This window comes from Aphelocoma coerulescens, chromosome 17 (genome assembly GCF_041296385.1).
Source record: "Aphelocoma coerulescens isolate FSJ_1873_10779 chromosome 17, UR_Acoe_1.0, whole genome shotgun sequence".
NCBI classification, from domain to species: domain Eukaryota; kingdom Metazoa; phylum Chordata; class Aves; order Passeriformes; family Corvidae; genus Aphelocoma; species Aphelocoma coerulescens.
The window spans coordinates 2,307,248-2,332,875 of NC_091030.1; the positions used below are offsets into that span (position 1 = coordinate 2,307,248).

General features: G+C 62.7%; 2 protein-coding genes across 3 annotated transcripts in view; both read right to left on the minus strand.

Moving 5' to 3' along the window:
- The window catches only part of AKNA (AT-hook transcription factor), a 15,300-nt gene extending 2,594 nt beyond the window's left edge, over nt 1-12,706 (minus strand). The window contains 22 exon segments of the mRNA XM_069032160.1: nt 37-193; nt 469-588; nt 1,078-1,179; nt 1,268-1,372; nt 1,600-1,703; nt 1,854-2,027; nt 2,300-2,486; nt 2,630-2,853; nt 3,037-3,143; nt 3,221-3,428; nt 3,588-3,964; nt 4,049-4,211; nt 4,309-4,409; nt 4,518-4,577; nt 5,071-5,228; nt 5,373-5,532; nt 6,027-6,101; nt 6,567-7,522; nt 7,663-7,842; nt 7,845-7,893; nt 7,895-7,935; nt 12,028-12,706. Of these exon segments, the coding sequence (XP_068888261.1) occupies nt 37-193; nt 469-588; nt 1,078-1,179; nt 1,268-1,372; nt 1,600-1,703; nt 1,854-2,027; nt 2,300-2,486; nt 2,630-2,853; nt 3,037-3,143; nt 3,221-3,428; nt 3,588-3,964; nt 4,049-4,211; nt 4,309-4,409; nt 4,518-4,577; nt 5,071-5,228; nt 5,373-5,532; nt 6,027-6,101; nt 6,567-7,522; nt 7,663-7,842; nt 7,845-7,893; nt 7,895-7,935; nt 12,028-12,706 (4,487 nt within the window).
- Nucleotides 12,707-13,517: 811 nt separating this feature from the next.
- Nucleotides 13,518-25,628, minus strand: part of WHRN (whirlin) — a 46,347-nt gene continuing 34,236 nt past the window's right edge. The window contains exons 6-13 of one of the 2 annotated variants that reach the window (XM_069031756.1): nt 24,968-25,180; nt 24,227-24,433; nt 22,525-22,557; nt 18,469-18,540; nt 17,497-18,079; nt 15,628-15,806; nt 14,874-14,996; nt 13,518-14,237 (exon numbers count right to left, since the gene is read on the minus strand). In XM_069031756.1, the coding sequence (XP_068887857.1) occupies nt 14,055-14,237; nt 14,874-14,996; nt 15,628-15,806; nt 17,497-18,079; nt 18,469-18,540; nt 22,525-22,557; nt 24,227-24,433; nt 24,968-25,180 (1,593 nt within the window). In that variant the 3' untranslated portion in view covers nt 13,518-14,054. The remainder of the gene's footprint in view (nt 14,238-14,873; nt 14,997-15,627; nt 15,807-17,496; nt 18,080-18,468; nt 18,541-22,524; nt 22,558-24,226; nt 24,434-24,967; nt 25,181-25,628) is intronic. The other variant, XM_069031757.1, reaches the window with a different exon arrangement.

Genomic DNA, 25,628 nt, shown 5'->3' on the forward strand with positions numbered 1-25,628 from the left:
TCCTTAAGCACCCTCCCAGCCCCAGGGCATCCTTACAGCATGGAGGGCACATAAGGCACGAGGGGGACGGGTGCCAGGCAGACGGTGGCAGCGGTGGCAGCAGGGCTGGCTGCCAAGTACCAAAGGCCGCGTTGCTCCGGCTTCTCGGCTCCAACGCGGGGGCCTGGGGGACAGGTGCCACCAGGGCCGCGCTCTGCTGAGGGGAGGGAGGTGGTTAGATGTCCCCAAGGAGGTTAGATGTCCCCAGGGGTGTGCATCGAGTGGCAGCCCCAGGTGACATCACCCCCTGTGCCACACCGGGCAGCCGCTGCTGGGTGAGCACACCTGAACCCCAGGTGCCAGGTGGCACCACTAGCTGCCACTTCTGTCCCCAAGCAGTCTCAGGGGGCTGAGGTTGTTCCCTGTCCCCCCACCCAGCCCCCACGCAGGGATGAGCTGTGCCAGGCATGTGTCACCCTTGTCACCCACCAGATGCGGCTCTGTCCCTGCTGCCCGGTGCACCCTTGGGTGCCCGGCAAGTGGGGCAGGACGTCCTCCTCGGGGTGCTGTGCTGGGGCTGCCAGGTGGCATCACCCCCCCCAGATCCACCTGTGCAGAGAGGAAATTGGGAATGTCCTGCGGGACCCAGCCAGGGATGTTTGGGAAGAGCTGAGGGGTTTGAGGGGGCTGATGGGATGGGAGGGAGGGGAAGGAGGGTCTGCAAAGGTGGGCTCTGCACTGGCACCTGGGACAGGGCTGGGGACAGGTGACACCGATCCCGGTGACACCAGGAATCCCAGGGAATCCCTGGAACCTCAGGGAATCCCAGGAAACCCCAGGTATTTCTGCCCCCACAGGCACAGAGGTAACAGAGCTGCCAAGGGGGGACCCACACGAGGTCAGAGCATCCCCAGAGCTGCTCAGATTGGTCCCCCTGGGGACGGTGGGGTCTGGCTGAGGACAGTGGGGACAGCCTCAGGCCATGAGGAGTGGGTTTTCTACTCCCTCCCTGAGCCCCCCCAGTTAATGAATTAATTAAAGTCGTTAGCAGCCGTTAGGGGTGGTAGGGAGAGCTGGAAGGGGCTGGGGGCCACTCACCTGATGCCATCCTGCCCCTGTGACATCGGGGACACCACGAGGTGCCTGGCTCCTCTCGGGGTGCTGGGGTGGCACGTGGTGTCCCCGCCTGGTACCGTGTCCCTGCCAAAGCCCAGCGTGAGCACGGCCAGGGTCCCCGAGGCGAGGGTGGCCGCCCTCAGCCCCACCACCGAGCGCCAGCAGCACCCACCTGTGTACTGTCCCCGAAATGTCACCGCCCCCGGGGGGTTCCCACGGTGTCTCCGCAGGGACGGCGGTGCCCGGGGCCCGGCGGGTGAGGGCTCTGACCCCGAGGCTGCGGCGGAGGACAGGGAAGCGGGGCGGGATCCGCTGGGATCCTCCAGACCTGCAGGACCCGCCCTGGGCTGAGCGCTGAGGGGGTCCCGTGGGACCACCAGGACCCGGCCCCACAGTCCTGCAGCCCCAGAACATCCTGCTCCGTTTGGGGAGGGGAAGTGGTGTGCAGGGAGCAGCACGTGTCCTCTGTCCCCTCTGTCCCCACCCGGGCGAGGTTCCACTTACCGAGGTCCAGCTCCGGCCTGTGCCGTGGCAGCGAAGCTGACCTCTCCCTCCGTGTGGGTGTGACCCCGGGGGCCACCCTGCCCCGCACCGGGGGGCTCGGGTCCCTGCGGAGGGGACAGAGATGCCGTCACCACCGCCACCCACCAGGCTTGGCAGCCAAACCTCTCCCTGGTCACAGCAGAGGTGTGGACAGCCCGAGGCCGGGGGTGCCCCCACGCTGCCCCCCACACCCCCAGGTCCCTCCTGCCACCTACCCCGAGGGTGCTGCATCCTGAGGGGACGATGGTCCTCTGGCCACTGGTGGCCTCCTGGCCGGGGTGCCACGGGGAGTGGCTTTTCCCTCGGGGTAGCTGCGGGAGCGGCGCAGACTCTCCTCCAGCCTCCGCCGCAGCCGCCACACCTCGTCCTGCAGCGCCCGGATGGCCTGGCTGCCCCAGGACAGATGTCACAGTGAGGGGGGGCTGCAGCCAGCAGGGACCCCAACAGTGCTGGGTGCCCTGGGGGAGCATCAGCGACTCCCTCCCAGATCCCCCATCCCCAGCACCGGCACCCAGCAGCTGTGACGCTCCCCAAAACCAAGCCTGGGGCTGGGCTGGGCTGGAGTCCGGTCTCAGCTGCCACACGGGCACCCAGTGGGTGCCTTTGGGGGGTCCCTGTGTCACCCAGAGGGGTTTGGGGAGGTGGGGACACCCACACTCACTCGCGCTCCAGACGGGAGCCCAGGAGGTCACAGGGAGCCGGGTCGAGGGACGGCAGGTCGGGGGACAGGAGGGTGGGGGATGGCGTTTGGGGGGATGGCAGGGGGCTGGTTGGGCTCCTGGCCATGGCTGCAGGGTGGCCACCAGCGCTGGCACAGCTCCTATCTCCAACCTCTGAGTCCGTGTGAGCTGGGAGGGAGCACAGCGAGTCAAGGTCAGAGAGCAGAGATTGGCACACACCTCCCTCCAGCAGGTCTGGGAACCCCAAAAACCAGAGCCACAGAGCCGGAGCCCCCCCACATCTCTGTCCTCGCCAAGCCCTGTGCACTCACTGCCATCACCGTCGGGGTCCGGCCCTGCCTCGCTGCTCTCGGCCCAGCGAGGGGGGGAGCTGCTCTGTGAGGGGCTGCTGGGGGGCAGCCGGGGCCCTCCCGTGCCCCCCGGGGGGTAGATGCCCATCAGTGCTGTCTCGGAGGGAAGCGGGGTCATCTCTCTCTTCCGTGGGGTGCGGAGGACAGTGGGGATGGGGATGGACGGTCCCAGAGAGCCCGGAGTCCTGGGGAAGGGACAGGCAGCCCCCATGGCTCATCCCTGGCCACGGGCACCCTGCACATCTCCAACCCCCCCTGAACCCCGCTCCCCACACCCTCACTGCCTCTCCCGCAGTGCCTGCTCCTCCTCAATCCCCCAAATCCCGCAGGCAGAGCCGAATTCCCGCAGGCAGGACCGCGGGCCGTACCCTGTGCCAGCGGGATGGTGCTCGGGAGTGTGCACGGGGGGTGACACCCTGCTGGCCTCCGAGCCCACGAAGCCACTGTCGGTCTCTGGGGACACGATGCGCTGCTCCTGCAGAGGCAGGGGGAGAGCAGGATCGGTGCCCAGCACCTCGGGACCCTCTGGGGGTGCAGGCAGGTGGGACTCACCTTGTGGGGCCCGTGCTGGGTGGCAGCGCTGCCCGTCCCACTGCTGCGGCGGGACAGGGGCACCCGTGGTGGCCCAGGGACACCCAGGGGGGGCTTGGCAGGGGCTGGTGGCTCCTCAGCAGTGGCAGGGGATGGGTGGCCCCGTGTGTCCCCCAGGTTTGGGGGTCCTCGGGGGGGAAGTGTGGCAGCTCTTCTCTCCGGGAGGTGCCTGTGGGGACGGGATGGAGCAGGAATGATGGGGCAGAACAACCCCAAAGGTGACGAATGTCCTGGTGCAGCTCTGCCACCATTTGCTCTGAGGTAAAACTGGAGACCCTGAGGTAAATCTGCTCACCCCTGCCTGGGGACTCGACTCGACAGCACTTACAGAGGGAGGGTCTCGATGTTGGCCCCCTCCTCGAGTGACCGTGTCCTGCAGGGGACCTTGCTGGGGCCACCATCCCCTGCTGTGGCTGCATCCACCTCCTCCTGGGACTCGCTCTCCATCAGGCTCAGCTGCTCCAGGCTCAGCGACTCCGGCAAGGACTTGAAGTGCTGGTACCTGGGGGACCCACGGGTGGGTTTGGGGATGTGCTCCGTGCCCGTGTCCCCCCTGCCCCTCTGCCAGGGCACTCACTGCTCCAGCAGGTCCCCAAAATCCTCCTCCACTTGGCGCTGCTTGTGCCACAGGGGCCAGGGAAGCCCCCCTGCCACCCCCTCGCTGTCCCCTGCTGTCCCCCGGGGACTCTCCACCAGCGCAGGGCTCTGCTGGGCACAGCAAAAGGGGCTGAGAGAGGCAACCCCCCCACAACTGCAGTGGGGTGGGGAACCTTTGCACCCCCAGCTCACCTCGGGGTGGGGGGAGTGGATGACCGGCGGTGGGGACGGGGCTGGGGGGCAGCAGGGCTGCGGGGGGGGCTGCGGGAGGGGCTGCCGCCTCCCCGCCGGCTCCAGCCGCTCTTTCAGCCCCTCCAGGCGCAGCCCCAGGCGGTAAATCTCCCCTTCCACCGCCCTGCAAGACACCAGCCATCAGTGCAGGGGGGACAGCGGCCCCCGGGGACTCTCCGGGGGCTCTGGGGAGGGGGGTGGCAGGGGGATCGAGCACGTACCGGTCAGGATCAAAACCCCCCGCAGCCCCCGGGAGCTGCTGCCGGCCCCGCAGGTATTCCCGCTCCAGCGCATCCTGCGCGTCCTTCAGCATCCTCATCCTCTGCGGCACAAGGGTGCGGGGTCTGAGCCTGCCCACTCGGCTCCGGGCACCGCCACCCCCCTGCTCCTGCCAGGGCTGGGCTGGTGGTCCGGGAAGGGGCGGACGCACCTGGAGCTGTTCCGAGGGTGTGGGGGTCCCTGCACGCATCCAGCTTTCGAAGGATTCCACCTGGCCGGCATTGCACGGGCTGAGCCCGGCCCTGCAAGCCCCCGCCTCCGCAGCTCCCCCCAGACCCCCTCCCTGCTGCCCCCCATATGCAGCATCCCCACAGACTGCTCCAGTGCAATCCCCCACCGCAGACCCCTCCCCAACCCTTCCTTCCTTCCCAGCTCATTCCCAGCACCCCACAACACTCCCACTCCCCACAGGCCCCTCCAGCAGCATCTCCCCCAACCCTCCAATCCAGACCCCCTCCCCAGCTCGCCCCAGCACCCTCCTCAAACCCCCTCTGTCCGCAGCCCCCCCCAGCCCACCACCATAACCTCCCTCCCCTCAGGCTCCCCAGAACCCCCTAAATCCCCTCCCTGCAGCCCCCACAGACCCCACCAGCACTGTCCCCAAGAGCCCTCCTCCACGCAGCCCCTCTAAAGCCCCCTCCAGCCCCTTTCCGCAGCCCCCCAAGTCCTCCTCCCGGCCCCCCCAGTAGCCCCCCGGTCCTTACCTGTGCCTGCAGCCTGCGGCTCTGCCCCGCCAGCGCCCGGGTGAGCCGGGGGCCGGGGCAGCAGCACGGCCCGGGGCAGGCGGGGCAGCCCCCCCCGGGCGGAGGAGGGGACCGAGATTGGGGTGAACCCCCCCGCTCTGACGGTCCCGGGGCTGCAGCTGCGAGAAAACACCAAGACAAAGTGACCCCGCAGCACCGGTGACGGCAGCGTGGGGAAGGGGCTGCGGGGGAGCATCTCCCCCCCTCCCCCAGAACCGGAGCGGGAGGGCGGCGAGCGGGGCAGGGGACATGGATCAACACACCTGCACCTGGCGGGGCTGGGGCTGTGGCCGGGGCTGTGGCCATGCCCAGAGCCGCTGTCCGTGCCTGCGGGATGCTGAGGGTCATCACCCGGCACCCGGTGGCCACGGTGCCCACGGCGAGGCTGCGGCTGGGCTGCGGCGGGTCGGAGAACAGGCTCACCTGGGCAGGGAGAGCGGGTTCGGGCACTCAGCCTGCACCCCGACCCACCCACCGTGCCCCGGGGACACCCTGCAGCACCCCACGGGCACAGCAGGGGAGAAGGGTGAAGGCGGCGACACGCGTGCGGGGGGCGGTTGGCACAGCCCTGCCTCAGTTTCCCCACCCACGCAGCGGCGCAGGGCGGGAGGTGGCGGAGGTGACACGGGGACGCGCTTCCGCCCGTAACCCTGCCATCTCAGGGACGCGCCCCGCCATTCCGGGGACAATCCGGCTCAGCCACCGCCCTGGCACGGGAGGGGACCCTGCCAGGCGAGGGGGGCACGGTGGCCCCCCAGTCTCAACCCCCTCTCCCTGGGCTGGGACTGCTCAACCGCAGCTCCCCGGGAGGAGGAAGAGGAGGGGGGCCGGGGGAGGAAGACACAACAGATAACCTCAGGGAGGGGGGAGCAGAGTGAGGACCCCCCCTCCCCCAGGCACCCTGGCCCCCCACCCACCCTGGCGCCCAGGCGCAGCTGGTCGATGGTGTTCTCAGCCTCGGCGTACTTGGTCAGCAGCTTGTGGTAGTCGTCCTGTGGGGAGGGGACAGCAGTGGGTGACAGCGGGGGGCGGGGGGGGGGAATGCCCGAGGGGTGGGTGATAAAGAGGGGAGGCAGCCTTGAGTGGGGTGCGGAAACCTCCCCCTCCAAAACACCCGACCCATCTGTGCAGATGTGGCCCCCGTTTCTCCGTGCGGGGAGAGCTCCCCTCTTCTCCCAGGGGGACAAACATCCTGAGGGTGACAAGCTGTGGGGGGGTGACCAGCACCCCAGGGGGACACGAGCATCCTGTCCCCAGCCTGAGCACTGCCCACATCCCTGCTCCTTCCCTCTTCGCCAGCCCCAGGCAGGACCGGGAAGGGGTGACCAGCACCAACCCCCCCATCGGTGTCCCAGAGACAGCGACACCTCCATTTCCCCGGCACCCCCTGCTGCTCCCAGCCCGGATTCCCTCCCAGTTCGCCCTCTCTGGCTGAACTGGGGGGAGCCGGGCGTTACCTGGAGCTGCTGCACCAGCGCCGTGGCTTGTCTGGGGGACCTGAACTCCTGCGGCAGCGCGGCCGTGCTGGGGGGCTGCGGAGGGACCCCCTCCCCACTGCTCAGCAGCACCTCCCGCACGATTTCGGCCGGAGATTTGAAGCCGATGGGGCCGCCGGGGCCGCGGGGGCGGGCGGGCAGCACCCGGCCCCGGGGTGGGCGGTAGCTCTGGTCGAACTTCACCCGCGCCTCCACCTTGGAGAGGTCGGGCAGGGGGTGGTTGAGGCGCCCTCGGCCGTACTGGGTGCCCTCGGTGCCCGTTCCCGAGGGATCCCTCGCCCCCTTGCCACCCGCTCGCCTCCTGGGGCTCAGGGACCGCGACTGCCGGGTGGGCTTGGGGGGCACCACGGCGGGCGCTGCTTTCTTGGGCACTCGGGATCTCTCGTGCCCTTGGGCTGCCGAGGGGTTCCCGGTGTCTCCAGGCTCCCCGGTGGGTGCCAAGCCGGCGGTGCCGGGGGCTGGCAGCCCTGTGCCAGCTGTCTGCGGCTCGGGGACAGGCTCAGGGCTGGGGTCATCGGTGGAGAGCTGCAGAGGGAGGCTCCGTCTCGGGGTCCACTCCTGCCTGTGCCCCCCGATGGTGTCGCCGGCCGTGCCCCAGCCCCGGTGCTGGCGGGAGGGGGTGGCAGGGCCAGGGCTGGTGTCCGACAGCCCTGAGATGTCCCCCCCGTCCGTGCTGCAGCCCCGGGGCTGGCAGAGAGCCCGGCCGTCCCTCAGCACCTCGGGGCTGCCGCTGGAGCCCGAGCCCCAGCGGCCCTCCGAGGACAGCTCGGGGTAGGGCTCCCCATCGCTCTCCGCCCCCCAGGGCCCCTCGTCCCCCCCGGAGCTGCCCCGCTCCTCATCCTCCTCGGCCAGGTCCTGCCGTGGGTGCCAGCGCCCCTCGTCTGCCGGGGACCCCTCCTCCAGGTCCTCACTGTCACCTGCAAAACACCCGCACCGCGGGGCTGTCGCCACCCAGACCCAGCCGGTGGCCCCGTCCCCCTCGCAGCCCCCGTGGCTCCAGCAGCTCCTGGGACATTTGGGACCACCCCTTTTGGGCAAGAGGGAGGGCAGGACTCACCCCACGGTGGGCTCCTGGCAGCCTCCCCCAGGCCGATGACCCCATCCTCGTCCATCCGCCTTTCAAAGTCGTCTTCTTCCTCCTCCTCCTCCTCCTCCTCGCCGTGCCAGCGCGTCAGCTCTGTTTGTGTCCAGCGCAGCCATGGTGCCGGGCTGGCCATGGCCGCGGGCGCGCCGGCCCCGTCACTTGTGTCGCTTCATGGCCCGGCGGCGGTGGCGGCGGGCTGGGGACCTTCCTTGTCGCGAATGTAGGTCACAGCATCGCCACCGCGTCCTGGGGGGGCCGGGGGAGAGGGAGGGATGCTCAGCGGGACACGGTGGGCTCTGCTTGAGGTGTCTCCCCCACGCTGGCGGGGTTTCCCGTGTCCCCCAAATCGCGGGGACAACACCAACCCCCGATGATGGGAGGGGGATGCCCTCGGATCAGGCCCCCCCCGCTCTGCATGCCACCACGAAGCCGGAGCTGCCACATGCTCACAGCCGTGAGGTCCTCGTGGGGAAAGGCCACCTCTCAGGGCCACCCCAAAAGGTTTGTCCCCCTCGCAGGGAACAGCCAGCCCGTGCTGGCACCCTGTGGACGTCACCCCAGCTGGGCAGCCGCAGCACCCGGGTGATCACCAGCAGTGCTGATGGGGGGGGGCAGGAGCACCCCAAGACCCCTCTGGATTGTGGGGGCTGACAGTGAGAGGGATCCCAGCAGAGACCCGGCACACTCATTCCACGGATGACCCCAAAGCAGGAGCTCCCCCCTCACCCCCTCCCAGGAGTTCCAGCAGCAGCCGGAGGAACGCCAGATGCTGAAACCCCAAATGTGGGGTGTGGCAAGAAAGGCCGCGGGGTTTTCCCAGCGATGTCCCCTCTGCAAGATTTGAACCCTATAAGCCCAAATTTTGGCCATGAAAGGCCACAGCAGGCTCAACCAGCCCCATGCAGGGGACACTCACCCTGTACCAGCATCCTCAGGACAACCCCCATCACTCTGACTCCATGGGGAGTTCTTCTGAGCACCCCAAAACCTTCCTGTGCCTGTGAGGCAGCCGAGCTTTTGCAGAAGGAGGAAATGATGTTTCCTGCAAGTTTGCAGGTGGCCACAAAAGTTTTAACCCCATCCGGCCCTGCGCAGTGGGGGCTGAACCCTCCTCCTGCAGCATTTTCCACCAAAACCTTTGTTTTTTAATCCAGTTCAGAGCAAAATGCTGGGGGAAGGCAGGGGAGGGAGATCCCTGGGACCATCAGCAGCTGGTCCTAAAGACATCAGCATGGGGATCTTCCAGGAGACCCAAAATTAAGCCTAAAAGTGCCAAAATTCAGCCAGGTGGAGCCTCCCTTTGGAAATCTGGGGAAATTTCCAAGGCTGGGGTCCAGCTGGCCCCCTCCTGGGATGCTGCTCACAACCCCAGGGGTGCTGTGGCAGGACCCAGGCTCTGAGGCCTGTCCTGGCACATTTGCAGGCAGACAATTAAGGCAGCTCGTTACTGTGTAATTAGTGGCACGCAGAGGACAGCTTGACGAGCTAATGAAACCGCAGCACAGTGCCTGGGGTGGCTGCTCTCAGCCAGAGGGTGCTGCGGTGATTTTGGGGTGCTGCTGGCTCAGGGATGGTGGTGATGAGGTGTAAACCTATCCATGGCACCCACATGCTCCAGGAAAAGTCCTCTAACCCACTCCCAAGCCTCAGATCTGCAAATTCCCTGGGTGTTTGTGAGGTTTGGGGTTATTTTCCAGCACCACCTGGCATCAAGGGCATCGTTCTTGCACCTGCCTTGCTCCCAACCCTGCCTGCATCCTCAGGGCATTCCAGGCAGGAGCAAAGCCCAAAGCATCCCTTAGGGTCTTGCAAACCTCCTGGGGGGGCGGTTTGCATGAGGTTTTTCCCCACACACCGAGGGGGTAACTCCATTCTCCACATCTGGAGATGATCCACAGCTTCTCCTGCCACCGGGAAGGATGGGGCTGCCTGTGGGATGCTTTGGGCTCTGAGCTAATGAAACCAAAGAGGGATTTTGGCTTTAGCTCCTCCCTGAGCTGGGGATGTTTACAGCACCATGTCCTCACTCCCATCCCAGAGACCCCCCCCCCCCAAAGTGCCTCCCATCCCACCTCGAGCCCTGCAGGATCCCAGAGCGATGGGGAGCCCCAAAACAGCACCCCCAGCATTCCCAGAAGGAGAGTGCTGGGTGAAAGCAGCCTGTGCTGCTGTTTTATCCCTTTATCTTGGCATAAAGGGTTAAAACATTCCCTACCCATTTCTGGTGGTTCTTTAAAGAGATTTTGCATCTCTTGAAGGAGGCCATGCCTCACCCACACACCACTGGCTGTCACCCCATTTCTGAGCAGCGGTCCCACGTGCACAGCCCACAGCAGCCACAGTCTGCAGGATCCACTTCCAGACCCAGCCACATTTATGGCTTTCCCAGAAAGTCCCTCCGCTGATGGTCACAGGGTGGCAAGAGTGAAAAATCTCGGATTTTTTTCACCCCCTCTAAGTGATTTTCTCACTTTTATGGGAGCACAGAAAAGCTTGAAAAATGATGTGGCTCTGTGCTCAGCAGCCACAAAGCAAACACAAACAACCCCAAATGTGTGTGCATAAATACATCCACATATTTTAATTTTCCTCTCTGAAAGCCAGGATTTTTGCAACAGGGCAACTGCAAGAAGAGCTAAAAAGAAAAGTAAAGGCCTCAGCTAGAAAACTCTGACCTCTGCTGTGCCCCAGCCCCTCAAATCCTCTCCTGCCCTACAAATCTCAGCCAGGGCTGTCCCAAATTGTGAAGGGAGGGATGCTCCCAGCAGCGATGAGTGCTGCCAGGTCTCTGCCGGTCCCTGCCCCTCAGCTCCAAACCCCTGATCCTTTCCGGGGGCAGCGATCCCATCCCTGTCCTGCTCCCTGCCCGGTGGGAAAGGCGGAGGTGCGAGGCTGAGCCCGCCCAGCTCGTTACACGTGTGCGGCAGGGAGGCAGCGGCAATCAAGGCCAGCACGAAGCCATCGCGGCTCCTGGGTTTATGAGCGGTGACAGCGGAGGAGACAGGAGCATCCTCCGCCCCGGGGCTCGCTCGGTGACGGGGAGGGGGGGGACAGCGCTGCTGTCACTCTGCCTTCACTGCCTTGTCAACCCCGGGCACAGCAGGCGGGGCTGGGGGGGCTCTAAACCCCACACCTCCATTCCCACATCCCCTGAGGGATGGGAAATAACCCTCCTTCCCTATGCCCCCAAAATCACTTGCCTGCAAGGGGTTAAAGCCCCCCTGCACATCTGGGATGCTGAGGGAGCTTAATCCCCGTCCCAGGCAAGGGATGGATATTCTGAGTCTCGTTTAGGGAGGTTTGAAGGAGGCCAGAACGGCCTCGGGCTGGAACTTGGCAAGGGGCGTCTGCACTCCAGGAGGGAGGAATTCATGGTGTATAAACCCTTTTTTAAAGCCCACAGAGTCCCGTTTTTATAGGCATGAAAGAGGGCAGAGAAGCGGAAACGCTGCGTTCTGAGTTTGCATTATTTCCTACCGGAACAAGGGAGGCACCATCGCAGCGAGGAAGAGCCTGACAAACCTCCCTGGTCCTCTGGAAGCACATGCCTGTCACCATCACTGCGATGCCCACGTGCCACCTCAATTCCAGTGGCTGGAGGGGCCATGTCCCCCCAGATCCCCCACGGAAAGGCACCAAAACCCTGTGGAAATGTCATTTTCCCATCACTTGCACTGAGGCAAAGCCCCACAGCAGGACAGGGAGCTCCTCTTTCCTACCTCCCCCTGGCACAGGGACCCTCCTGTCCTCGCTGGGGACACCCCGGGTGCATCCCCAGGGCTGAACTCCAGCACACCAGCACAGCCGGGGTTGGATGGCCATAATTCCCGTGAAGGACAGCCCTAATCCCTGTCTGGAGAGCGCTGCCGCTGTCACCGCGCCACAGCCGGTGGCACCGAGATCCCTTCTTAGCACAGGGCAGCGAGAGGCGGCGGGGACACGGCAGGGCAGGTGGCCGAGGAGATTGTGCTGGGGTGAACCAGCCACAGCTTCTCTGGGTAGCCTCTGCCAGGGCTTCACCACCCTCACGGGGAAGAATTCCTCCCCAATATCCCATCTAATCCTGCCCTTTGTCAGTTTGAAACCATCCCCCGCATCCTGTCACTCCAGGCCCTTGTCCCAAGTCCCTCTGCAGCTCTCCTCGAGCCCCTTTAGGCACTGGAAAGGACTCCAAGAACTCCCTGAAGCTTTTTCATCCCCAGGCTGAAGAGCCCCAGCTCTCTCAGCCTGTACAGACAGTGCCGTGCTCTCCGGCAGCCCTTGAACTTTAAGAACCGATTTCAGCCCTGCCCTGAAGGTACCGAAAGGCTGCGGCTGAGCACGGGACACCCACGGCACCCGCGGGCACCCGCCGGCTGCCAGGAACACGGCTGCCCTTGAAATAAAACACGGAACTGAAGCCGAACGCTGCTGCCCCGGCGACTTCCTCGGAGGAGCCGCCGGCAGCCACCCGGCCCCGCAGCCTCCGCCGAGCCCCGGCCGTGCCTCCGAGCCGCCTCCGCAGCCCCTGACGAAACTCTCCCGGAATCCTCCGGCCCCGGCGGGGAGGAGGCACCGCCAGGAGAAAAGTTATGACAAGTTTCCTCGGGGCCACGAAGGCTGCGATGGCGTGGGGAGGGCACGCCTCGGCCAGGAGCGGCGTGTCCCCCATCCTTCCCGGTGTGTCCCGCATCCCTCCCGGCGTGTCCCGCATCCCTCCCGGCGTGTTCCGCATCCCTCCCGGCGTGTCCCATCTCCTCGGCCGCAGGGATCCCGCCAGGGCTGGGATCCTCCTCCTCCACCCAGGGACCCCGAGCAGCTCCCGGCTGCGGGCCAGCCCTGCCCGAGCCGCGCTCAGCAGAGCCGGGGGCTCTGGATGCGGCCCCGCAACGGGGCCCTCGGGCTGTGCCGCCAGCTGCGTCTCCAGCTGTGCTCCGGCGGCGCCCCGGGGGCCCTGTCCTTCCTTCCAGCTGCAGCAGGCGGCTTGCAGGGAGCAGCCGAGCCATTCCCGGCCCCCCCGGGCACAGCTGGGGCACATCTGGCCCGAGGGCACCGCTGGAGAGACGCCCCCCGCCCCGCGAGCGCCCCGCGCTGCCCACCTGTAGGGAGAGCCCGGCGGGCGCCTCCTCGGCCGGCGCTGGGCGGCTCCGGTCCCGATCCCGATCCCGGTGCCGGTTGTGATCCCGATCCCGGTCCCGATCCCGGTCCCGATCCAGCCCTGGCCCGGCCCCGCCGGACAAAAGCGCGGCCCGCGGCGCCAGGGGGCGTGGCCTCACTTGATTAGCATATCCGCCGCACTCCGCCAATCCGCGCCAGATTCATTAGCATAATCACCGCCCACTCTATATTTGCATAGCCCGCGGCTGGCGCCCAATCAGAGCCGCGGTGGGCGGCCTCATTGGCATAATTTATGCAGCGCGGGCACCCCCTGGCGGGGCGCTGCCCATTCCCCGAATCCCATGGGATGGGCTGGAATTGGATGGGATGGGACGGGATGGGATCCCCGATTCCAGGGATCCTTGGCAGGGATTGAAATGAGAATGAGGAAGGGATGGGGTAGGAATGAGGAGCAGATGCGATGGAAAAGAATGAGATGGGATGGAACAAGATGGGGATAAGGCTGGGTATGGGGTAGGATGGGAATAAGAACTGGATAGGTCAAGGATGGGATGGGGCTGACACAGAGCATCCCCTCCCAGCCCACCACCACTGCACTCCCACCCACCCTGCCAGCCCTGGGCAACTCCCAGGATATTAGGGAAAATATCCTGGCACCCCTGCCCCTTTCCACCCCCTCATCCCATCCCTGGAGCACCCCCCAAGCGCAGCCTTTTTTCTACCCTGATAGATTTATTGAAAAATTAAAAGCACAAGCTCTGTATATATAAATACAACGACATTGCCAGCGATTTACAAGGCCTCCGGTTTCTCTCTCTGCATCCCCACCCGTGGCCGGTGCCACCCACCTGGGCACCTCGGGGACGAGCACCCAAGGGAGCAGCAACCCCCCAAAAACCCCTCCAGCCTGAGCCACGGGCCCACCTCGCTCTGTGTGTGGCACTCAAATGACAGCGGGGACACCCAGACTCTGCCGCCCTCCCGCCCCCCTCCCAGCCTGGCCGAGGGGGAGAGGATGTTCCCTACCCCAGAGAGGACAGGGATGGGGACTTCAAGGGATGTGCACTGATCTCTGCCCGTTCTCAGCCTGCCCTGCGCAGGCAGCGAGTCTGCAGCGGGCGCGGGGACATTTGGGGACAAGCCGGGGGTGTCTGCGCGTGCGGGGTGGCGCAGCGGGCGAGGGCTGCGTGCGGTGGGACGCTGCTGTCACCCCTCGGCGCCGTCCTTCATCCCCATCCGAGTGCTCCCCGTCCGCCAAAGCCCCGCTCCTAAAGGGCGACGTTGAATTCTGTGACCAAGAAATCGATGTAGTCCTTTTCCTTCAGCTTAAAGGCCTCGGCAATGATCCGGGCGGCTTCCCGGTGCTCTTTTCCTCGGAGCCCCGTGCCGTTCACCTCCAAAATGACGTGTCCCACCTTTAGCTTCCCGCAGTTGTGTGCTGAGCCTCCCCGCTGCAGGAGAGAGAGGTGTCAGCTCATGTTCCCACCACTACCTGCATTAAGCAGGGGCGGGGGGAAAAATGGGGAATATTTCATATCTGATGTGATGGATGTGAAATATTTTGCTTTTTGCAGAGAGGGGATGAATTCGGCTTCTCCCCCCTGCTCGCTCCTGGAGAGTGAAGCCAGCTGGAGCGGCCAAGAATAACCAAGGCAGAGTTGGCTTTGCTTTTTTTTGCCGTAAGTAACTTGAATTTTGCCCCAAGTAAACAGCAAACAGGGGGACAGCTCCAGAGGGCTCAGTTCTCTGGTTCCCATCCACCATTCCCCCTCCTCAATCCTCTGTCTGGCAGTTTCCAGACATCTGGAGACAGCAGCCAAGCTTTCAGGGCTGCCCTGATCCCCTTTGAGATGTCTGGAGCAAATAGCTGGCTCGCAGGAGGTGCGTTCTGGGATGGGATCATCCACGGGACATGGATGCCATCCCTCAGCACAGCAGAACCGTGCCTGTGGAGGTGCAGGGCTGTAGTGGGGGATAAACCTCCAAAATCCCCGTGTCCACAGCTCAAGGGCTTTCCCCAGCCTGTCCAGGGAGAAGAAGGATGGGATGGGATGGGCATGGAATTCTCCCATCCCAGCCTGCCCTACCTGGATGGTGACGATGCGGGGCAGCGGCTGCCGCGTGTTCGCGCCGCCCTCGATGGCGATGCCCAAGGTGGGAGCGCTCTTGGACACCCGGATCAGACACGACGTGGGCTCCAGGAGTCCTGGCTGTGGGGACAGAGGGCAGCTGAGGGGGCTGGACACTGCGTGCCAGCTGTGCTCCCTCGGCCAGGGCACCACAGCAGGCAGGGACACTCTGGCTGCCACCACAGAGGACAGACACAGCCTGCAGTTGCTTTCTGACTCCTGACATCCAAAGCCCCAACTCTGGGCAGGTCTGGAAGGGTTTGGGGAGGAGCAGAGCAGCTCTCTGCCTGCCTGCCTGTGTCCCTCAGCCTCACCACCTGCAGAAACTCCCAGTTTATATCTGAGAGCTGCTGCCACCTTCCCTTTTGGGTGATGGGTGACTTCACTCATGTGGCCTGTGGATGTCCCTTTAGAGTCAGGAATTCTCCCATGCCCCAGGCAGCTGCTTGCTGGAGCTGGGAGGGATGGGATTTACCCAGGACAGAGTGAATCAGCCCTACAGCGCCCTTCTCAGCCACTCCTGACCCCTTTCCCCACAACTCAGCCCTCCCAGAGAGCTGACTGGGCTCAGCAAAGAGGATAAATATCCCAGCAAAGCACGGACGAGTGGTTGCTGCCTGTGGGCAGAGGGAGTGGAACAGGCAGCCAAGGCAGTGGGGCACAGCCCCGGGTGCCCCCTCCCACACAGAGCAGCACCCCAGGCCCCCCTCACCGGCTTGGAGGCCCCTTCTGGCACCCCCTCGCTCCTCGCGGCCTCCTTGAGGCTCCGGCTTTTCCCGGGGCCTGGCTGCCGGCTCTTGTCCTTGCCGCTCGTCTCGACCTCCCCGATGTCCACCCCGCTGTCCTCGCTGAGGGTCTGCCCGCTGTCCGACAGCTGGGAGAGCGTGGAGGCTGGGGAGAGACGCGGCGTTAGCGGGCGGGCAGTGCCAGGGCCGGGGCTGGCCGAGCGCCCATGGGCCACGGAGCGAGGGCAGCTCCCGCTCCCAGGGCTGGGCAGCTTCCCTGGGATTCACACCGGGGCTGCAGGGCAAGGTTCCCAAGCAGACCCTTTCCGAACCATGGAGTTGCTTAGGTGGGAAAAGCCCTCTCAGATCATTGAGTCCAACCACAAGACCAGCACTGCCAAGGCCACTTTCTAAACTGTGGCCCCAAGTGCCACATCTCCCCGGCTTTAAAATTCCTCCAGGGACAGGATCTCCACCACTGGGCAGCCTCTCCCAATGCCTGACCACTCTCTCAGTGAAGAAATTTTTCCAATATCCAACCTGAACCTCCCCTGGCACAGCTTGAGGCTGTTCCCTCTTGTCCTGTCCTTGTTTCCTGGGAGGAGACATTGACCCCAACCTCACTGCAGCCCCCAGACAGAAGAGCAGAGCTGTGCACAGACAGCATCAAGGGACAAGTGGCCTCAAACTCTCGCCTGGGATCCAACCCAGATCCCAAACTGGGATGGAGGGAGAGAGTGCAGAATTTCAGGGATCCTGCTAGAGGCCAGTTTATGCAGCCCATGCTCCCCAGCAGGGTCAGGGAGGAGACAGGGACGAAGCCAAGCGAAGAGACGCTGCCATGTAGGAACTTTCTGCCCTTTGAGGATGAAGACCAAGTGCAGATGGAGACTGGAAATGTCAGGAGCAGCGGCGCAGCAGCACCTGCAGGGAGAGCCGGGGGTCCGGCACAGCGGCACCGCCGCCCCTCGCCCGCACTGACCTGCAGTGACGGCACCGCGCCACACGAGGGCGACATTGCCACTCGTGTCGGCCCCGCAGCGCGGGGGGCCGGGGACCCCCCTGGATACCCCTGGATACCCCCGGATTCCCTTCCTTCTCCATCTCCGAGAGCCCATGGGACCCCTCTTCCCTCTCCATCTCCGAGGGACCCCCTGGATTCCCTTCCCTCTCCATCTCCGAGGGACCCGTGGAGCCCCGCCCGCTGCTCCCTCACCTCCACTTCTTTTTCCCGGGATAAATGTGACTCCCGAGCGGAGTGTGGGCACAATTAGATTCCCCCCCCCAAATACACAGTTAATTGGAAAAGACCAGAACTATTTCTGGTCCTTGAGATCACAGAATGGCCTGGCTTGGAAGGGATCTTAAAGCTCCTCTTATCCCATTCCCTGCCATAGGCAGGGACACCTCCCACTAGACCAAGCTGCTCCAAGCCCCATCCAGCCTGGCCTTGGGCACTGCCAGGGATCCAGGGGCAGCCACAGCTGCTCTGGGCACCCTGTGCCAGGGCCTGCCCACCCTCCCAGGGAACAATTCCTGCCCAATATCCCATCCAGCCCTGCCCTCTGGCAGTGGGAAGCCATTCCCTGAGTCCTGTCCCTCCATCCCTTGTCCCCAGTCCCTCTGCAGCTCTCCTGGAGCCCCTTTAGGCCCTGCAAGGGGCTCTGAGCTCTCCCTGGAGCCTTCTCCAGCCTGAACACCCCCAGCTCTCTCAGTCTCCATAACAGAGCCGCTCCATCCCTTGGATCATGAGATCCATCATGAGACCTGAAACCTTGAGATCTGCCTCCTGTCCCGTTCCTCTCTCTCGGAACACCCCAGGGATGTTTTTTTCCGGCTGCTAAGGTGACACCCACCTCTGGCCTGGGGTAGGGGCCTCACTTCATTGACGTCGGGCTCGCTGTTGGGCTGGTGCACCTCCACCATGATGAAATGCTGGTTGGCCACGGCCTGGGGGCTGCCCTTGTCCGGGGGAGGGGGCGCTGGGTGCGGGGGTGGGGGAGGAGGGGACGGGGATGGGGGGCTCTGAAGCCCCTCCGGGGATGGGCTCTTCAATCTGGTTGGGGACTGGACCCTGGGGAAGGGCCCGATGGGGTGCTGGCTGACCACGGAGAGCTGGGCGTCTGCCGGCCGGCGGGAGCTGTGCAGGGACGGCGAGATGGTGGCGTAGATGGCGCTGGGGGCGGAATCCTCGGTGGATGTGGAGGCCGTGGAGGTCACGCTGACCGTGTCCTTCTCGGGGGGGTTGGGAGGGGGAGAGGGGTTTCGGGGGGCCACGAAGAAAAGGCCAGACTGGGAGGACTCGGAGGAGGGGCGCTTGGGCTTGTCCTTCCCTGGGATCCGGTGCTGGGCAGAGGAGGGGTCCAGGGTCTGGGGGGCTGATGGAGGAGGAGGAGGCTTGAAGTTGGGTGGTTCCTCTGGGAAGGAGGAGAGATCATCCTGCCAAAGCAAGAACAGTTTTTAGGACGCTGTGCCCAGGCTCAGTGTCTTCATCTTTTCACACTGACCATGGCTAAAGGAGCTGGTTGTTATAGAAACACCTTCCTGACCTTCTGACCATGCTCCAGAAACACCTTCTTGACCTCCTGACCATAAGAACATGACTCACAGATGAGCACAATTACAGGACAAACCACCCAACCTCTGCTTTGGTTTGCACAAGGCTGTTCCTATCCAGCCAGAATCCCTCTCCTAAACTCATCTGATCAGCTGGGTTCAGTGATGCCCCTGGGGGGTTGACGGGGCAGAGCTGCTGAAGCTGAGGCACATCCCAGTACCCCCCAGTTTGCCTCCTGCTCCCACCCAGCTCCGTGCAGGGCTTTCCTTACCAGGGACACGTCTGGCAGGGTGTTGATGCTGCTCTGGTGGCAGTCCCCAGCTCCCTCCAGCTCTGACGTGTTCTGAGAGGGCAGAGAAGGAAGAGAAAGTCGTGGCACAGCAGCAGGAGCCACCTGCGCAGTGCCAGCGTCACAGGGAATGGGCAGAGGGATGCTCCAAACCCCTCCCCATGCAGGGCCAGTCTCACCCAAAGGTTTTTGCCTCCTTGGGGGTTCCCTGGAGACCCCCAGCCCTCCCAAGCATGCTGTGGACCTGATAAATTGGGGTGAGCTCCTCTAGGCCCAAATCAGCTCCTCCTGCTGAATTTGGAAGCAAGGCAGGAACCTGAGGGCTGCAGGTTCAATACCTGGATTTTTTTTCCCAGGGGAAGGACAACAGAAATTTAAAACCCTTCCCCGCAATCCAAAGCAGGGGGTCTGAGACACAGAGAAGCCGCTGCCACTGCTTTATGAGTCAAAAACGTCACCAGGAAATGTCACACCACCGTTCTGAGGATCTCACAGCTCCAGAAATCCGGAAGGGCTGTGGGAATCTGTCAGCAGGGCTGGGCCCAGGGAGAGGCCATGGATGCAGCCAAGCAGAGCAAACGAGCACCTGGCTAAGTCAGGGTGGCAGAGTGCGGGGCACAGCAGAGCTGCTGAGGGAATCCTCTGCCAGGGGGGACATCCCCAGCTCCCCCGGTGCCCCTGCCAGGGCAAACTCAGCCTCAGGTCCCCCTCCTGCAGCAACTCCTGCTCTGCAGAGAGGCTGCTGCTGCTCAGAAAGGCTGAACTCGGCTCCTGTCACGCTCGCAGGGCTGTGTGGATGGGGCAGGGCACGGTTTGTGTGTGAGTGCCTGCTGTTTATTGCAGGGTAAACAGCTGATTAGCTGAAACGCCGGCGCATCTGCATCCCCCCCAGCTGCTGGAGGCTGCTGCTGTGCCTGTGAGATGTTCGCCTCCCAAAATAGACATGGGAGACAATTAAGACCATTAGAGGAACAGCAAAAACATTGATGCAAAGTGCTTTTATCTCCGTGGCTTCTGAAGGAGCCCTGGAGAATGGGAACACAAAGAAACAGCTTGTTCAGGGAGTGACAGGTAAAGGCTTCGCTTGGGAAACTTTCCTTCCTCGGGCAAAGGGTGGCTTCATCCTCAATTATTCCAACAAAAGGGCAGCTGGCTTTTAAACGGGAAGCACAGAAGGATTTGGGTTGGAAAAGGATTTTAAAGATCATCTAATTCCAACACCCTGACACGGGCAGGGACACCTTCCACTATCCCAGGCTGCTCCAAGCCCCGTCCAGCTTGGCCTTGGACACTTCCAAGGATCCAGGGGCAGCCACAGCTTCTCTGGGGAATAGGACTGGGAGCAGCCAAACTGTCACAGTTGTGTCACTACTAAAATGGGAAGAATCTGCCTGATGCCCCCTAAAACCTCCCAGGGCTATGTCCCCCAACCCTGTGCCCATCACAGGCCACGTCCCCCAGCTCTGGCCTGGCAGCAAGGACCAGTCTGTCCTGAGCTGTGGCTCCTCTGCAGATGCTGGGTGGGCACAGCAGCTGTCCCTGTGCCCACAGTGCCACTGCCAGGGACACTGATGCTGCTCCTCCTCCTCAGGGCAGCTCTGGCTGCTGCAGGGTGTGAGCAGGAGATTTGCCTTTCCCCAGGCTCAGTTCTTCGGGGGCAGAAGCAATTAAGCAGTGATTGCTCTGGGCCATAAAACACGATGGCTTTTAAGCACATTTGCTTTCAGGAATTGGCTATTTCCAGGCTGTGCCTTCCTGGATTTCCCTGGAAAGATTCATGGAAGCCACTGCCCTGAAAAATGAGTCTCTATTGAGGAAGCTGCTCCCTGCTGCTCCTCTCCCCCATCTATTTTCCAGTTCTCCACAGAAACTGGGGCCAGGTGAGGCCTTTCCAGCCCCTTCTCAGAGCAGCTGGGAAATGTTTGTCCTTCTTATCCTACAAAGAGTCCCCAGCAGGAGTGAGGGAGCTGCAGAGCATCTTTCAGACAGGCAGACAGTTTTCACTTGCAGATTAAAGGGTGGAGAAACTGACACCTCCCCAGGGAACACAGCCCAACCTTTAATTAACCTCGCAGCTCCAAATCAGTCCCTTAATTTCCAGTTACTGCTAACGAGAGCTTTGCTGAGCTACTCAGCCTGAGTCCTGCGGGGTTTCAGTTTTGAACAACTGCACCAGCCTGGGAACAAGCCTGGCTTTCCTCCTCTCTTCCCTTCCATCTCCCACTCTGGAATGCAGCCACAGGGATGGAGGAGCCCCAAGCCCTTGGTCCAGATTTTAGGGGCTCTGAGGGTGCACAGTGACCCCCATGCAATGGTTTCACTGTCTCCATCCTCGTCCTCTGAGAGGATCATTCCCAGCACATGGGAACCCTCCAGGTGGGATATCCCAGGGAGCTGGGGTAAGCCAGCATCTCTGGAACCAGCCCTGGGAGGAGAAGGCACCTCTGGATGGCAGCAGCTTTGCCAGGAGGTGGTGGAGAGGAAAAACAAAACCTACAGGGATATTATCAATTCCTTCATCCCAACACTGAGGGCTGGGCAGGAGGCAGGGACAAAGGGAATGCCAGGAAAAATCAGGAATTCCCACTGCTCTGGTCAGACATGCTGCACCTGCTTATTGCAGTCTGCAGCCAATCTCTGCCCTGCAGGACTCATCTCGAGTCCCAGGATTTCCAGGAGGTGCTGGTGACACTCAAGACAGTGGCTGAGCATCCATGGCTGGCACTGTCAACCACAGCATTGTCTCATTCCCAAGAATCCTTCAAGCATTCCTTAACAGAATCCCTTATCCCACGGCAGGGCCTGCCCAGCCTCACCCTGCTGATTTTTGGTGGAAGTTCACCTGCCAACCCACGGGACAGGTGGCCTGGCCTGGTGTCACAAAGCCAAAAAGATCAGTGTCCCACGGTTTGGGGTGCCTGGGATAAACTCCACCTGGGAATGCTACAGCACTCTGCTGGATAAGCACCATTCCCACAGGGGGTGGGCTCACAGCTCCTCTCTCCCAGCTCTCAGCTCCACCCTTTGCTCTCTGTGCTGCTGCTGACCCTGTGATTTCCTCCTGGCTAAGGAGCAGGGAATGAGCTGCACACCCTGGAGCCTGCAGCTCCCCCCAGCCCTGATGGACACTGGGGTTCCTGGGGCTCTGCCACGTCCCTGCCCGGCCCCCCGTGCGAGGATTTCTCGCGCGCACTGCGAGTGCACTGAACTGCCCACGGATCTCTGCACACCCACGGCCCACGAGGAAAATTCTGCCCCATCTTGAGGTGTGCTGGGATGTGAGCAGCCATCTGAGAGAGCTGGGGCTGCTCAGCCTGGAGAAGAGGAGGCTCTGCAGACACCTTGTTGTGGCATTTCACTACTTGAAGAGGGCCCTAAGAAAGATGGGGACAGATTTTTTAACAGGGCTTGTTGTGATAACACAAAGGGGAATAGTTTTAAACTAAAATAGGGGCAGGTTAGATTAGATTAGATTAGATTAGTTTAGATTAGATTAGATAGAAGGAAATTGTTTTTTCACAGGGAGGTAAGGCCCTGGCACAGGTTGCCCAGAGAAGCTGTGGCTACCCCATCCCTGAAAACATCCAAGGCCAAGCTGGAGCAACCTGGGATAGTGGAAGATGTCTCTGCTCACTGCAGGGGCGTTGAATTAGATGGACTTTAAAGGTCCTTTCAAGCCAAACCATTCTGTGTTCTATGATTTTTCTACTGGTATTTAGCCAGGATGCCCACACAGCCACCCAGCCCAGCAGCAGGCAGGGCAGGGAGGGCAGGCTGGGCTTTGACAGGCTCCAAAACCCCATCCCCGAGGTATCCGTGGCCCTCAGGTAGCAGCTGGGTCTGGTTCAAGCTGAGCCTTGTGTGCACTGCAGAGCCAAGGACTGGGGGAAGGAGCTCTCCTCAGCAGAGCCACGGGAGGAAAGCAGAGATGGGTGACACGAGGTGGCCATGCACGTGCAGGAGCCACAGCTCTCCCTGGCCAGCCCGGCCCTCCCCCTGCCCACACACACACACTGACCCAGCCCCTGCAGCCCCTACCTCCATCAGGTCTATGAGCCACAGGAGCCGCTCCTGGGGATGTGCCAGGGGGAGGGCAGAGGAAAACAAGCAAAAAAGTGAAAATGTAACGTCAGAGAAGGCGCAGAACAAACGAGTGAGCTGAGCAAATCCCGACCCCAAAAGCCACCCTGCAGAACCCACACCCAGCGGCATCCAGGGCTGGGTGGGAAGGCTGGAGTGAGCCCCTCCTGAGAGGGGTGCTGGGGAGGGGAACAGCAGCAGGGGCTGAGGGCAGAGAGAGCAGTTTGGGAGCCCTGCCCTGCATCTCTCCTGCTATCCAAGCACCCATCCACTGTGAGCTGGTGCTTGGCAGCTGTTTCAGCACGAGTGGGCACAACCATCTGCAGTGCCAGCATTCCCATCACCGGGCAGCGCCTGGAGCAGGGTGTGTTCTTACACCCATGGGAAGAGGTGCCACACAGCCAGGGATGCCCTGCAGTGGCACCGAGGGACACTGCTCTTGAAGGAAGCTTTTAAGGCAGTGCCCACTCCCTTTTCTGTACCACAGCAGCACCCTGGTGTCTCTCCCCGAGCTCTGGGCTCGTGTGCCAGGTGGGGCCGGGCCATTGCTCACACACCAGACCCAGCAGCCATGCCTGGCACGTGCTGAGCAGCAGGAAGCACACCTGGGAGCACGTGGCAGCAGCCCCGGGCAGGGGCACAGCCTGAGAGCAGGGTGTCACACTCAGCACACAGTCCTGGCAGACCTGTGCCAGCCCTCAGAAGAATTTTCCCAGCAGCTCCTTGGAGAGCAGAGCCAAACTCACTTTGTTTATGCAGATCCAGAAAGGATCTCACCGAAATCCCTCCTGACCAGAGCAGGTGGCTCTGCTATGGGTACTTGTGGATTTAACAGGACAAAAGCACAGCTCTGATGCTCTGACACGCTCTGAGGCCTCTCACAGGCAGGCAGAGGCCCAGGAAAGCCCCCTCCTCAGGGCGGACCCTCCCCAGCCCCATCCCAGCACCGCAGGCTGCTTTCCTCACTGAGGAACCAGCACAGAGCCCATTGTTCCTCCTCCTTTCCACGAAGGGTTTAATTTCCAAGGTTACTAATGCATTTATGATGAAAGGCATTTTATGGCGAGGAAATTAATTTGGGGGCTGAGTGCCTGCATAGTCTGAGGTGATTACAGTAACTTAATTAGACGGTGTGTGCGACAGGGGCCTGGCAGAGACGTGGGAGTGCTGCTGCTGCTGCCGAGTGCTGGAGAATGGGCTGGGAATGGGATGCAGCTGCCTGGCCACTGTGGCACCCACTGGGATGAGGAGCAGGCAGGCAGCATCTTCAGGGAGGTGACTGAAGAGCTGGTGATGAGCAGCAGGCATGGCACGGCAGCGGTGCACTGCTGGGATTTCAGCGTGGGTGCGGCTCCAGTGGATTTCTGGAAGCAAGGCAGGCTCCATCCCTCACTGGGATGAAGGGACACGCAGCCCTCAAGCAGGGGACAGCAGCACCTCAGTGTCAGGAGCACAGAGATACCCAGCACATGTCATGGCATCACCAACAAATCACCCAGACTGCACGGAAAAATTCCTTTGGGGGAGTCCATAGGGGAAACCAACCGGACAGGGTTCCCTGCGGGGTAAATGCCTTTACACCGCTCCAGGGAAAGCAGTTTGCTGTAGGACTGCCAGGAGGAGGTGCTGAAAGGAACGGGATCAGGCAGGAGGGACCTACCCGGGCCGAGCTGACGGTGGTGGCAGTGAAGTGGCTGCTGGAGGACGAGACGGTGTCGCTGTAGGACATCATGGAGTAGGAGTCGGTGCTGGGCCCCACGGGCTGCCGGGCCTTCATGGACTCGATCTCCCTCTTCAGCACCAGGTTGTCAAAGCGGTCGAGGTCTTGTGGGGAGATCACTCCCCGCACCTCGGAGAGCAGCGAGAACTGGCCAGGCACACACAGCCAGAGACAGGTTGGAGCACAATCACGTTCCTGGGAAGCTGGAGACCTCCCTCCCACCATGGGCAGCAGTGGCAGTGAGATTTACTGGCAGGTAGTGCAGGAGGTTTGGTCCTAAATGTGACCAGAAGCTCCTGTGCCACTGAACACCACGCTGCATCCCCCAGAATGGCCCAGGGGTGCCCAGAGCAGCTGTGGCTACCCCTGCATCCCTGGAAGTGTCCAAGGCCAGGCTGGACAAGGTTTGGAGCAACCTGGGATAGTGTCAAGTGTCCCTGCCCATGGCAGGGAGTGGAAAGAGATGATTTTTAAGGTCCCTTTTAACCCAAACCAGTCTGGGATTCTGTGATGGTTCCATGACAATGTGGATTTGGCTTCCATACCCTCCCCCTTTCCCCGAGCAGATCACTGGGCCACACTGTGACCATGTCCACACTGTGACCATGTCCACACTGTGCCAGTGACTCTGCTCAGCCCACCAGGCCCAAGAAGCCGTCCCTGCCCCGGCGTGGGCCTCACCTTGGCGTGCGTGTTGAGCAGCTCGAAGAGTGCCATGACCAGAGCGTCCACGGAGATGTTGCCCTCCTTGTACTCGTCCAGGTAGTAGCCCATGGTGGCCCGCTCCTGCTCGTTGAGCAGGTGCCGGGCCTGCTCCTCCAGCATGACGCGGGTCTGGCTCACCATGGTGCTCAGGGTCACCTGCGAGCCGGCCAGCCCCCGGTAGAACACGGGCTGCAGGGACAGGGGACAGGCTTGGGGCTGGGAGGCCAAGGGGTTGGCAGTGGGAAGGAGGGCAGTGCTCTGCTGAGACAGCCCGGCTGGACCAAGGAGTGTCCCTGCTCTGGGCTCTGCCCACCAGCCCACTGTGCCTGCGTGTCAGACACTGCCTGTGGCGGAGCTGGGAATCACACTGGAAAGGGGATTTTGGGAATGACTGGAAGGAGGTATCCTCAGGAATTCATCAGCAAGGCTGTTCAGTGTCACCACTTTTTTGGGTAGCTGCAGAGCCATGATCAGAGGAGCTGAGCTCTGCTCCCTCGGACAGGGACAGCACCCAGGGAGCAGCTGGAGCTGGGCCAGGGCAGGCTCAGGCTGAGAGCAGGGAAAGGTTCTTCCCCCAGAGGGTGCTGGGCACTGCCCAGGCTCCCCTGGGAATGGGCACGGCCCCGAGGCTGCCAGA